Source organism: Haplochromis burtoni, unplaced genomic scaffold (assembly GCF_018398535.1).
Source record: "Haplochromis burtoni strain Fernald_Lab_line unplaced genomic scaffold, NCSU_Asbu1 Contig_403, whole genome shotgun sequence".
Lineage (NCBI taxonomy): Eukaryota > Metazoa > Chordata > Actinopteri > Cichliformes > Cichlidae > Haplochromis > Haplochromis burtoni.
The window spans coordinates 413,911-426,916 of NW_024582764.1; the positions used below are offsets into that span (position 1 = coordinate 413,911).

The window sequence follows — 13,006 nt, forward strand, 5'->3', positions numbered from 1 at the left end:
CATCGAGTCGTCAACGCTTAACAAAACACCGGGCGAGGAAATATTCTAAAATTGCTTCTTTGTTTTTGTTAGATCGGAAATTAGTTGCACGATGGCTTAAGCAGGTGTGTCTAGGATCCTCTGGAATAACCTTTTTAGTCTTATTAAGTCTGCTTTTGATTTTGTAAATGGAGCAAATGGGCACTTGTGGGCAAACCATATGGAACAGATTGTCCCAGCTTCTGCTTTTTGCCTCTATGTGTCACTGCATGTATATTTTCTTTTTACGCCGTTACTTGAAGAAACACTTAATGTTTCCTGGCTTTCTAAATAAAAGAAGTAAAAATAAAGTTAAGGCTACAGTATACCACCACCACTGCAAAGGCAGTGTATTTTAAAAAGGCAGAAAATACCAGTAGTAGCAGAGGTTTTAAAAGCCACTGACCGTCTTCTTAACCCCCCCACCCTCTCTCGCTGGCCTGACACACCCTACCCATACCTCATTCCCCATGTTTGCCTTTTATGTTGTGGACTCGACCGTGTGCCCACTTCAGACCACCATAAACATGTCGGCCCTTGATGACAGAGTCGGCCCCGGGACGTTTTATATAAATTGACCTCAACTACAGCTCATTAGAAGCCCTAAATTGGAACCATGCAGCCTGGGAAGTGTAAATGTTACAATAGTAGAGTCAGTAGATTCAGGGGGGTTCAAACAGTGCAGGTCTCCTCTTCACTTCTGTCATGAAAGTCTTTGCTTTTATGAAGCCAGTGTTTTGTTTCCTGTTCTAGTTTAATGTATTGTAATTGTTTACGAATTGAGATTTTCCATGAAACTTGACCATATCTCTACATTTGTCATGTGTGCTTGCCTGCCTTGCTATATCTTGTTGGAAATATGCTTAATTATGACAAAGATTAGCTCCTTAAATCATTGTTGTCTGGCACTGCTACTGGTGCACATATCTGGGGCCTCATTTGGTCTATCCTGAGGCTATCTCTCTTTTAAAACACAGCGGGAAATCCGCCCTCCTAAAGTATTTTTATTAGTCTGGAAAAGCCTGAGTAACCTGACAAGAAAGTGGTGAGAAGGACAAACAAGTGCCACTTGTTGGGACTTTAACTCTTCCTCAAACCCAGGAAAAGTGGCAGAGAAAAAGAGAGGCGTTTTAAAAGATGCTTGGTGATCGGCTCGGCCTCTTCTCAGCGTCTGTATCTCCACATCGTGTCTTTCGTCCCGCATCCTTCCTTAATTGGGGTTCTTTGTTTGACCGCCTCCCTGGATAAACAATACAACCACAGCTCCCCTGTCCTAATCCCCTCTTCTCCTCTCTCCTGACTCTCCTGGAGCATCGCTCTCAGTAATTACCCCTCTCGAGCTGGAGAGTGGAGTAATTGTCTTGAGTGTAACTACAGTGGATCTCTGAAAGGGGGTCATTGTGTGGAGTTAAGACTCCAATTCAGTGAACAGCTTTGTTTGTGCTGCAAAAGATAATGAAAGTATTTGGTTAGCCAGGCTGAGGTGGAAATACAGTAAGATATGAAAAGAATGATGTGAAGTGAGGCGAGAGAAGGGGATAAAGTGTGATAAAAATGATAAAGTGAAGGCTCATGGAAGAATTGCTTCTCATTATTTCCGTCTTCATGTTAAAGCTTCCTCTCTGAAGGATTTTGTGTAGGAACAACACAAAAAAATTCTCTTTCAAATTTTTTTTTACTCTTAAAAGCACCAAAATTGTCATTATTCCACACCATAAACCTTACAACATGTGTACCATGCTTCATCGCTATTTACAGTATCTTTTACACTCATTTCACAACAAGTCAGCAAACACCAGGACTTCAGTTCTGCCTAAATAACAAAATTAATAATCAAAAAAAATTAAGCTTTTACTTTACGTTCTTTGTTGTTGTAACCAAAGCGTTCTAGACATCATTTCTTGTGGAAAGTTATACAAAACATAGAAAATGCATAAAAAAATAACACACCTATATACATATCTATATACTGTTGTCAATATATAGTATGCACAAACAAGGAAGAAAGCCCTTATTGATCATTATTTTGCCAGGTATGGAAGACTTCACAATTAAAAGATTATATAAGAATTAGTTTACACGCACATTTAACTTCAAGGTTTATAAATAAAACTTTTAAAACAACCCCCAAACTCTTCCTTATAGCTAATAAATAAGAAAAAACAGTCTTAATTTAATGTATTTCATTTTCTTTTTGGCCGGCTTCAACCATCTTGCATTCTTTTTTTTCTTCAGGTATTTCCTGCAGGTGCAAGATAATCTTTCATGTGTATAATTTAAGACATAAATTAGATTATTAAAGTAAATATGAAATTAAATTAGACATGGTAAGAAGCAAACAGCAAACAAAGGTGAAATGCAATACCTTGTACAACAGAATGTCTTTGGCAACAAAAAGCTGTAAGTGTAGATTGTCCATTGATTGTTTCAAGAATAATGAATAAGTATCAAAGTACAGCTGTAAATCAGATTTTTCTCTAGGCATGCAATGCTTCATCGACTCCATCATCCTGACCATAAGTCTCGTTTTAAAACTACTTTCCTTTTGCGGCTTCAGAGCTCTTTTCCTTCTGCTTTTGCAGATTAAATTTCCCCAGTGGTTTGTCTCATTTGAAAGGCAGAAAATGTGTGTAGGCTACAAAATTTGTGCACGAGCATGTTTACTTGTATGTGTTTCCGAGCAGACGTACTTTTGTGTATCCCCCTGCATGCATGCATTATGGATGTTTGCACATTTGCTCATAGTTATTCCTGTTCACATGTGCATATTGTGTTCATTTATGTCTCGGTCGCTCATATTTGTGCATGTGTGTCTGCATACATTTGAGGATCGCTATATGTTTGCAGGCTTGGTCATATTTATGCTTGTGTGTGTGTGTGTGGTCCAGAAGTGATTTCAACCTTTATCAGTCCTGTATCATATCAAGTCTTTTCAAACACTGTCTCCTTTGTATGTCTTGAAATAAAATACAGTTTTGTGTTTGTAAGGTGAGTTTTTTTCCTATTTAAAAAAAACAAAAAGAAGAAAAGAAAACACCTCTAAAATTTCAAGACTTCATCAAGTCAGATCTCCAACAATCCACTGCTGTTCTCCACCCCGTTAGGCGTGCCAGTCTTCTCATCTCCGTTGGTGATTTGGTCAGCGACAGGATTGGTAGGTACAGCGCTGGAGTTGAGCTCTGTGGTCTCTTCGCTCCGAGAATCTGCGTCTCCCTCCACAGCTACAGCTTTGCCCTGCATTGCAGAATCTGCGTGGGTCTTCTGATGCTTTGAGAGGTGGTCGCTGCGTGTGAAACGCTTGTTGCACAGTAGACAGGTGAACTTCTTCTCCCGTGTGTGGGTGCGCACATGCCTCTCCAGTTCATCAGAGCGGGTGAAACGTTTCCCGCAGAACAGCCAGTTGCAAACAAAGGGCCGTTCGCCGGTGTGCCAGCGCAGGTGGGCTTTCAGGTGGGAGGCCTTGCCGTAGACTTTCCCACAGCCCGGGATGTGGCAGCTGTGCACTGGTTTCTTCCTCAGGGATGCAGCAGAGGCTCCCAGCCTCTCCAGCTCCTGGCAGTTGGGGCAGTCGCATGAAGACCGGGTGGGTGTAGCCCCTCCGCTGTAGCCCCCTGATCCCCTAGCAGGCTTTAGCCCCATGGGATTCTCAATTAGCCCTGCACTTGGCACAGGTTTGGGCTTGTACATGTCCTGGGGCAGCATGTGCTGGGAAGGTTGGAGGAGATGTGAGGAGGAGCCCAGTCCCACGGAGGGGTAAGGAGCTGGGTTAAGTGGTGTAAAATCGGTGCTGTAACTGGGCAGCTGTGGGCTAAGGGATGCCTGTGGTGCCACAGGCTGCAGGGAGGACTGCAGACCTCCATCTGCTTGGGGCTGGGTTGCTGACAGCCAGTTGGAGTTGGGATGGACATCCCACCAGGAAGATGTAGCATTAGCTGGAGCAGCAGTTATGCCAGGGTGGATACCAGCCTTATACCACGAGCCATAGGGGTGTGTCATATCCAGCGAAGTATACACACTGGTGAGACAATCGGCTGTAGCATGGGCCTTGGACACTAAAAGAGACGGGTCCTGTGAGACCGAAGTCTGGAAGGAGTGAGAGAAAGGGTTATATTCTGTAGTGTAGCCTCCGGCTGAAGGAGGGGGACTTCCAGTGGGTGTAAGCAGCCCGCCACCTCCTCCTCCTCCAGCTGAAGTGAAGGAGCCAGTGTAGGAGTCTGCCAGGCCACTGCTGTCTGTGGTCCGCCCGTTCTTGGCTGTCTGAAGGTCAGAGGTCATGTTGTAGGGCTTCTTTACTGGAGAGGTGCTGGCAGTCTTACCGGGTGTAGCTGAATCCCTGACAGGGCTGGTGCTGCCAAACTTGTTGCAGGTAGCTGTTAACATAGCCAGAGGACTGGAGCCATAGCGTGCGTCTTCCTGGGGAGGAGGAGACACGGGAGAAAATTAGACTTTCTGCAGGAAATGGCTGCTTGCTGTTGCCGCTTCTGTCAGTGTCAACTCTAATAAAAAACGTATGTGTGACAACCACCGCTGGCTTTTCCTCCTCTCTCTGTTTTCTAAGTGGTCACGGCAATTTTAAGCAGTGGATGTTTGTGTTTGTAAAGTTTCAGCTGTGCTCAGCAAAGGAACTCCCTCACTTTTAGTTTTGCCCAAACTGCTTTCGACCAGCTTAAATTAATTTAACATTTATGTTTGCTTGAAAAATACAAAAATCCACCTGAATTTACAGTTCTCCTCATACAGACGATTTAAATATGTACCAGGTCATCTAACTGCCATCATGGCAACGAGCTATTGTTCTCCGTCGTGATCTTATTATCTACAAAGCAAAAAATGTGCCATTTTTGAACTGAACCGATTACATCAGATTATATATATTTGACTCAAACATGTCACAAGAATTTAATTTGATTTATGTTAGGTTCCCACGTGGCAAGTACCTAACGCTACAGCAGAACATTTCAGAGACTTTCTGCTGGATGCACAGTTTACACATGGATATAACTAATAAAACATCACGCTTATATTCCTGTATTTCTGTTTAAACTGTGCGCTGAGGTGTCAACTATCAAACCAGCTGTGACACATCTGTAACTACAGCATGTAACTTTTAATATTCGTGGTTAAAAATCAAATATTCTGCTAACTTTTAGATATAAATCTGACTCACTCTCAGTTCATTCACTTTCTCTCACAACACATGGTTGAACTCCCTTCTTCATGCAGATTTTCCTCTGTTTTGTAAGTAATAAAAAGTCGTGACATCCTTTAAGATGAACTAGCCTGCTGCCCCTACAGGACCTGTTATCTTCATGTCTTGCACCTCTGACAGTTCCCAGATAATGAGCAATCACATCTTAAGGAAACGCCAAATTTGTGCAAATATAGGCTCGGTGTGAATAGAAATATTTCAAGGCACTTTCAGCAGCTTAGCCTTTAGTATATTTAAATCTCTTTTATCACTCTTATTTTTTTCTCTCTCACTATGTATAATAACCTATGAGACGACCTGAAACTACTGGAAGTTTCTTCCTTAGTAACTGCACGACTTTCTTATAAATATTCCACCATCAAAAGTTTGTATTAAGAAGAAGGAGAAAAATGAAAAGCTACTTACAATTACATTCCCTACCTCCAGAATAGATGCGGCCATCCCTGAGAAACAAAATCCTTAGGAAGCTGAGGGGAGTGGGAGCAGCGCAGCTCAGAGTCCCGGGACAGTTTGGAAGAAGTTGGGCTCTAACGCGGGGAAGTGTTTTGAGGCACTCGGGTCCCGCCCCCTAATTATAGGCTATGGGCTCTTTGAAGACTCGCTAAGAAGCAATAAAAACCCAGAGCCGAGGGAAAATGGACGGAGATTGGTGGCTAAAATCAGGACATCCCACCTCCCCAAACGAGAGTGTCGAATCTTTTTTTTTTCAATATAAATGCATGAATGGGTTAGTCATCAATCACAGTGTGGACATTATTTCAATTTCACTGGCATTATTTTTTCCACTGGGATTAGTCCAGTGGAGTCTGAAGGAAACGACTACATTTGACATCCCCTCAGAGAATTATCTGGATGGACTCGTCTATAGAGACGCTCACGCACGCCCTCAGTTATAAGCTGGCTGTGTTAGACACTAAACTGCAAAACTGCAAATAAAAAGTGCGAAACGACTTAAGCTTTCTCTTCTGCTTCTTCCCCGAGAGAGCAAAATAACAAAAGAACGTGTAGCCTCTGCCACATAAATTTAAAAAGAAGAAAAAAAAATGAGTTGACCGAGTCTGTGGTTTCTATCAGAGATTTTATTATTCTGGTTTCAACCCTCTCTCTGTTTCCAATATTCTTAAACGCATTTAACTGCCTTTTCAGACATTAACTGTGATGGTTAAAGAGGTTAAACTACAGAGGCATGCGAAGAAGAAAAGGATCCAGTCATTAAATAAAATAAAGAAAAGATTATCACATCAAATAAAATGAATTAAAACGCTTAGTTTAAAAAAAAAAAGACCAAAAGGAAGAAGACTGTTTCCTTAAAGTGGGAAATAGGGGAAGAAATAAAAGATTAAGATTAAGAAAAAAGTTGAAAATCCAGAAATATGTAAGAAATATGTCTTTCAAATATTATGTTAACAGAGGAAAACTGTTAGTTAAAAAATGGGCTGTTGGATAAATTTTTCAAGTTGTTTTAAGTTTGCCAGCTTAAAACAAGTTTGCTCCCAAACTGCTTTTAAACTGACTGGAGCAGTCTCTTTGCATGTTAGACTCCATTTAGATTCACAAAACATAAACTAAAAATTACTATTTGTTAAGAGGTTAATTCTATTGGTTTCCAGTATATCCAAATTATTATATTATCACAAACCTGCCAGACTCAACTCTTCAGCTGATTCTTTTCATTGCATAAAAATATAAAGATAAAAATTCATACACATTAGGTAAATGTGTTAAATTAAGGAAAATTGAGCATAAATTAAAAACTGTACAAAACTGTACATTTATGGATCATAACATGAGCCCAAGAGTGAATGAAGGGCTTTTACAGATTATTATTATAAAAACATTAGGGTTTAAATAGAGTGGAATCTGTGGGTAAGCAGGCCTAAATGAAGGTTAAAGTAATGATATTTGCGGTGTTTACAGTACAATAACTGTGTTATAAATGGGGAATAAATATACATGTCAGTAGTAGCTTAGTTTTGATTGAATTTAAATTTCTTCTACTGAGGCTTCCCTACACGACAGGCCATGTTCATTTGACAGATTTTGTTCACTGGTTAAAAAAGTCAAAAACTCAACTCTGAGTCTCGAGTAAGACAGAATCTCAGTGCCTTTTTGTGGGCGTCTCGTTTTCTGAAGGAGAGCACAGAAGATTAAAATTGTTGTCAAAAATAAACATATAATTTCTGTCCTTATTTTCTCCTCAATTACAGGGCATGGTCAGAGCTGGGCTTGTCGTTCTGGAGAGTCTGGCCCTCACATGAACACAGCGGCTATATTTGGCAGTCTGCTCTCCAACTGACCTTCATCGCTTTATTTTCTTATTCCAGAAGGAGTGTGAGTGGAAGAACAAAGGCCACAACATGCGATAGTTCACACTGTCACACACTCCTACAAGACTGTGTTCGCAGTCATATAAACTTACAGAGCCCACTATGAACTGAGGGCAAAATATCTATCTATCTATCTATCTATCTATCTATCTATCTATCTATCTATCTATCTATCTATCTATCTATCTCTATCTATCTATCTATCTATCTATCTATCTATCTATCTATCTATCTATCTATCTATCTATCTATCTATCTATCTATCTATCTATCTATCTATCTAAATCCTCAGATGTGTTCTACGTGGCGGTCTTTTGACACTTTCAGGGGTATTTCTCTCCCCTCTCATTTGACACATGGTCTCTTACTGGTGTAAGGTCTTTAAGTGAAGTGTTCCTTTTCTTCTCACTCTTCATTAATACTTTATGTCTTACACTTAAGTGAAATGATAGGGGACGTAAAAAAAGCTCTTATACTCCTGTAAAGTGGTCTGCCATGGGCTGTTTTTCCTCATTTTTTATGAGACTTGTAGTAATCTGAAACTTTGGCGTGCTCCCATTTACAGTTCTCTTCAAAAGACAACAAGTGAGATCTATAATTAGAGAATGCGTTGAGCTCTTAACAGGCTCTTCAAAAAGCTTTCTCTGCCCTATTTGCTATTTTCTACGTTGTGTGGCTTGGATTTTTGCGTATAGACACTGTGAGCCCAATGAACCTTTGGGTGTTGGGTGGGCATAGTTTTGTTGCTCAGGGCTGATTATAAGTTTCATTATGTTACTGTACATGTGACAACTATCACGTTTCATAGCTAGCTCATCAACCCATGTCTGTTTGAATGAATTAAGTGGTGTGTGATTGCCTTCTTAATAAAATCATTTTTATTTAGCCCAGTTTTCTGTCTAACCACCTGCAAGTTTAATCAGCTTCATTTCATTTTTCTGCACATTAAATAAATAGATTCCTTTACTGCTTCATCAGTAATATAGAGCTGTTTAAACTTGGCTACACCTTACTCTGAGATTTTATGCAAACATGGAAGTCTTGTGCGTTTCTGTTGCACAGACACAGCACTGGCATCATCTTCTTCTTTGATTTGATTGCTGCTGGCAGGTAGATACTTCATTTTTGTTATTTGCCATTAAGTTCCAAAGATACTTAGAAAGTGTATCTTCCACCAAGACCAATACCCAAACTGGTAGTTATGAAGAAAGTGTTCTGGGTCTGCACCAAAACTGTAATTTCCTAACTCTCTATGTCTTCACCAAGTTTGATTAATATATTTTCTGTTGCCTAATCTTCTTACATGACTGAAGGAATGCAATGAAACTGCATCCAACACAGACTGTCTCTGCCATGTTCACCAGTGGACAGTTTTTCTGTGGGAGCTGTTACACGTAGGCGAAGAATCTGCTGGTTTTTCAGCTAAATGGTGGGTTGAAATGATGGCAGTGACAATCTGGTGCTTTAAAAAAAATCATGTTTCATACTCCGTACCTGACAACAATCACAGTTTGAAGTTTTTACTAATTAAATGAAACACAATATTTAAAAAGGCTCCTGTATGTCCTGTCTGTTCATGTAACACTGTGAATATTAATGCTATTAATGCAATTTGAGAATCTGCCCCAAAAGGTTAAACGTCCAGATGGACAGAATCAACCTTTTGGGATTTACTTGCCTACATGATTGAGCATACATCAAGATAATTTGAGAAATGTTTATATGTCAAAAATGTAAAATGAAAATTTTCTTAAAAATGATAAAAAGATTTCAGTCCTGATATCAAAATCCAGTTCTTCCACATTCTACCATACGTGTTCCTCGCCTTTTGGAGTATTTTCTAATTTAAAAAGAAAATATTGAAAAAATGTGTACACAGTGGAAAAGATTAATGTGAATAGGTCAGGATGTAGGCAACTCTGGAGCAGCTTATTTTATGTACTTGTGTCTCGGAAGTGGTAAATTTTAAGTTTATAATCTGGATGATTTTAAAGAAAATATATATTTTGGTACCTGGTACATAGTACCTCGGATATTATAGTCTTTTAGTAGTAAGTTCATACAGGAGGAATCTTTCCTGAAGTAGTAGTAAAGAGTAGGACAGATGATTTGTTGTGGTGTTTAATAGAAACGAAGCTCAAGACTGCCTAAAACATAGCAGCAGGACTTTCTAGATGTTAGGTAATGTCTACATATACTAGGGATTTTTTCATAGGTCTTTCTAACTTTCTGTTTTCTACATTGGTTTTAAATTGGCCTCTTGGTATCATTAGACCATTACAGCAACCAAGTAAGTGTGTATAATGGTGGATCAATGGAATATCTCGCCGTAATGCATTTCCCTTGAAAATTCCCTTTTGGGCTGCAACCCTCAGAAAATTAACAATGTTAATAATACTGCGACAGAGGGGGAAAATTGAAATGATTAGATGTGTTTTACTTTGGTGCTGATGGAAATGTGGTGAGAGGGAATCAGGGTCAGGGATAGACTTGCCTTGCAGCATGACTCCGTGCTATTTTTCCAGGCTGTGTGGTCAAAGATTCAGAGAGCTTGTCAACGGAAAATGGGAAAGCGAGAGAAGTGGGGGAGAAGAGAGAAAGAGGGAGATGTATAGACAGCGAGACTGGGAGGAAGAGAGACAGGGCAGCGCAGCGGTGACTATCGCGTTCATTTGTACTGCTGTTGATGCTGCTGATTGTGGCCTCCGATGTTAGTCACTTATGCCTTCGTTGAGTCCGACATGAAAAGGAACAACATGCTTTTAATAAAATGACCTGCCAGGCTCGAGCGGTCTGTCTCTGCTTTGGGGCACGTTGGTGGTTTTGAGTAATTTAACCGCCAACAGGCTACATTTCAACCAGTGGACAGAACATATTCAGACACGAGACGTGGTGGTAGTCACATACAGCAGGGACGATGATGTACCAGTAACCTTGTCTCTATATGACGAAAAGAAGCAAAATGTTTCCCTCTGCTTATTTCCTCGAGTGTTGTACCTGAATAGCTAAAAAGTTTGTTCCCATTTTGTGCCTCTGTGACCACACATGTCCAAAATAATCCCACATGGGGAGACATTACATTTTTCTCTCTATGAAAAACTTTTACTGTTAGCAGAACGACACACTTATTATCCCACTTTGGAATCACGAATGTTGTGCAACATGCTGAATATGTTGTTGCTGTTCAGCGTATTACATGCTACTATCAGCTCTGGAAAATACAAAAGTTCATCTATTCCCAAACAAATCCCAGTCCGCCGCCTTCTTGCTGTATACAAGCCGACATCTGGCCTGTAATCTCCCCGTCTGTCGAGGAGACCTGTGGCCACCTAATGACCCCAACAGGCGTCATGCATGCAATTGCCCAAGATGGTGCAATGACAGCAATGACAGTCTCTTTCAATATCTCTTTATACATACTTTGTGAAATGAGAGGGACTTTTAAGCTACTGTGCTTTTGACTGGACAATGCGCATTGTCTAGTGAGCAATGTGTGGCAGCATTAGAGTATATGTTTGATTAGGTTACTGTAAGTTCAGTCCACACTTGGATTTTCATAAAAACAGATTTGATAGTAAAAATAAATAAAGTGATGGAACAACACTTGTCTGGGTGATAATGTGCAGAACTACATAATCCTCAGGCTGAGAGAGAACTCTGATTTTACACATGATTTCACTTTAACATGAAGAAAAGAAAAGATTATTTGTAGCCTCCCTGCTACAATTGACTTGTGTATTATTTTTATTGATAAATCAGTTCAATTCAGGTTTGAGCAAAAGAATATTGTGTATTTTTGTGCATTTTGTGCAACTTTAGGATATTACCATACTGGTTTAAAATGCCTGCCACATCATCAAACAAATCTAACTTTAAGATTTTTGCCTTTATATTTCATGTGATTCGTGACTAAAGCGCTGGCTTAGATTCTTCCCGAATGATTAAAAATGTAATTTAACGTCTTAGTGTGTTAAAAGTATGACATTTAACAACCAGCGTAGAGACTGAACCAGATTATTCATCACAGTGAGCAAAATAAGATGCATGAGAGAACAATCACCACATCAATAATCATTTTAGTTAATTAAGCCACGTGTGGTTGAACCCAGGGGGGCAGGAATAACTCTGACTTATCTGTGTCATTACTGTGATCTCGGTAATAGATTTTTATACTTTTTGCTATCACATGTTAACATTTATAGATTTTTTTGGATAATACTTTCATGTCAGAAGTTACTGATTTACACCCACCAGGCCAGCAGACCACCTTACCCTCTCCTATATCGCTGGTTTATACATATTTAGTGCCCCCAGACCCTGACAGCAGCTGGTGCTGAGGTTTGGGTGGGAGCTCATTACTTCTTGGTGGAGCCCTGCCAAAAAGAAGGAAGGGATTTTTAAAGGGAGTAAATTGAGGTTTTCTTTTTTGGGTTTCTTTATTTTGTACGGGCAAATCCGACTCCATGCGTCGTGTGATCTGTTCCATGTGTCGTGTGTGTGCCACCAGCAGGCAGCCCTGGTCCTCTAACACTGGAAATAACTTCCGCTCGCCTTCGTTTAACGAACTACCCTCCTGGGTGTACTTGGTGAACTGAAAGAGACACATTTTTACTCTTTGTTTGGTGAAGTCTTTTCATTTAAGGGTGATTTTTTTTTCTGAATTTTAATAGCAAAAGTTGACATTTTCTCCGGCCTCCAAATTTCCCTAGAAATAGTTTGTTGTCTAATTATGTCTGTTGGCAGCAGCGCATAAACAATTTCGCAAAAAGTTAAATACTTAACAACTGGCTAGTATGATATGATAATATGTACCTTTACAGGTTTTCCTTAAGAATCTTGACAAATGCAGGCCTGCACAGTCAATTACATTTTTAGATATATAGCACCAAAGCACACTGTGAGCACTTGTAGTCTAACTATGATTGTTTCTGTCTGTATGGCGTTTCTTTTTTCTCCCTTGTGAGATCCACTTCAGCTCTGTGGTCTGCCACTCACAAGACAAAGCCTCCATCTCTCTTACTCCTTCGCTCCTAACAGAGGATCGTTCAAAGCTTTACATTTGATGTCTTAGTGCCATAACGATGTGGTTTGGAGGACTGCAATTATCATTTATTTATGAGAGACATATTGCGCTGCAGGAGAGAGATAATATCTTCAAGTGGGTCAAAAGAGAGCATTTGTCTGTATGGGTGACCAAGAGTATCAGATGTCTCTAACTTTTGAGTGATTGTATGAAACAGAAGTGAAGTGTTCCTGACTTGTGTTTCCTTTTTTTCCAAGGGGAGGCTGATGTGGGGACTTCCTGATGAAACTTATCAATCAGGGAGACTGGGATGAAGATAAGGAAGGGGCTTTAAAGGGGTTTTGAGCCCATCAAAACTATAGCTTGATATTCCAAAGTGCCGGAGTTTAACCTGGAGTGAGCTAAAACCTAAAAAAGCTGTAAGTAATC

General features: G+C 40.1%; 1 protein-coding gene across 2 annotated transcripts; it reads right to left on the bottom strand.

The window, feature by feature from the left end:
• Positions 1–462: 462 nt before the first annotated feature.
• sp7 (Sp7 transcription factor) lies at positions 463–5,764 on the bottom strand. 2 transcript variants are annotated; one of them, XM_005944312.3, is made up of 2 exons: positions 5,648–5,764; positions 463–4,431 (listed from the first exon to the last, which is right to left on the bottom strand). In XM_005944312.3, exons 1-2 carry the CDS (start codon positions 5,666–5,668, stop codon positions 3,082–3,084), a joined length of 1,371 nt encoding a protein of 456 aa, XP_005944374.1. In that variant the 5' UTR covers positions 5,669–5,764; the 3' UTR covers positions 463–3,081. The 2 variants fall into 2 exon arrangements, with proteins under 2 accessions (XP_005944374.1, XP_005944373.1); XM_005944311.3 differs by having other exon boundaries at positions 464–4,431; positions 5,633–5,764.
• Between the last annotated feature and the right edge of the window lie 7,242 nt (positions 5,765–13,006).

Bases quoted from the DNA above. Each gene is read 5' to 3' on its own strand.
- sp7 (XM_005944311.3), bottom strand. From the start codon at position 5,668: ATGGCCGCATCTATTCTGGAGGTAGGGAATGTAATT. The intron at 4,432-5,632 runs GTAAGTAGCTTT...CCTCCTCCCCAG, and splicing joins TGGAGGTAGGGAATGTAATT to GAAGACGCACGCTATGGCTC.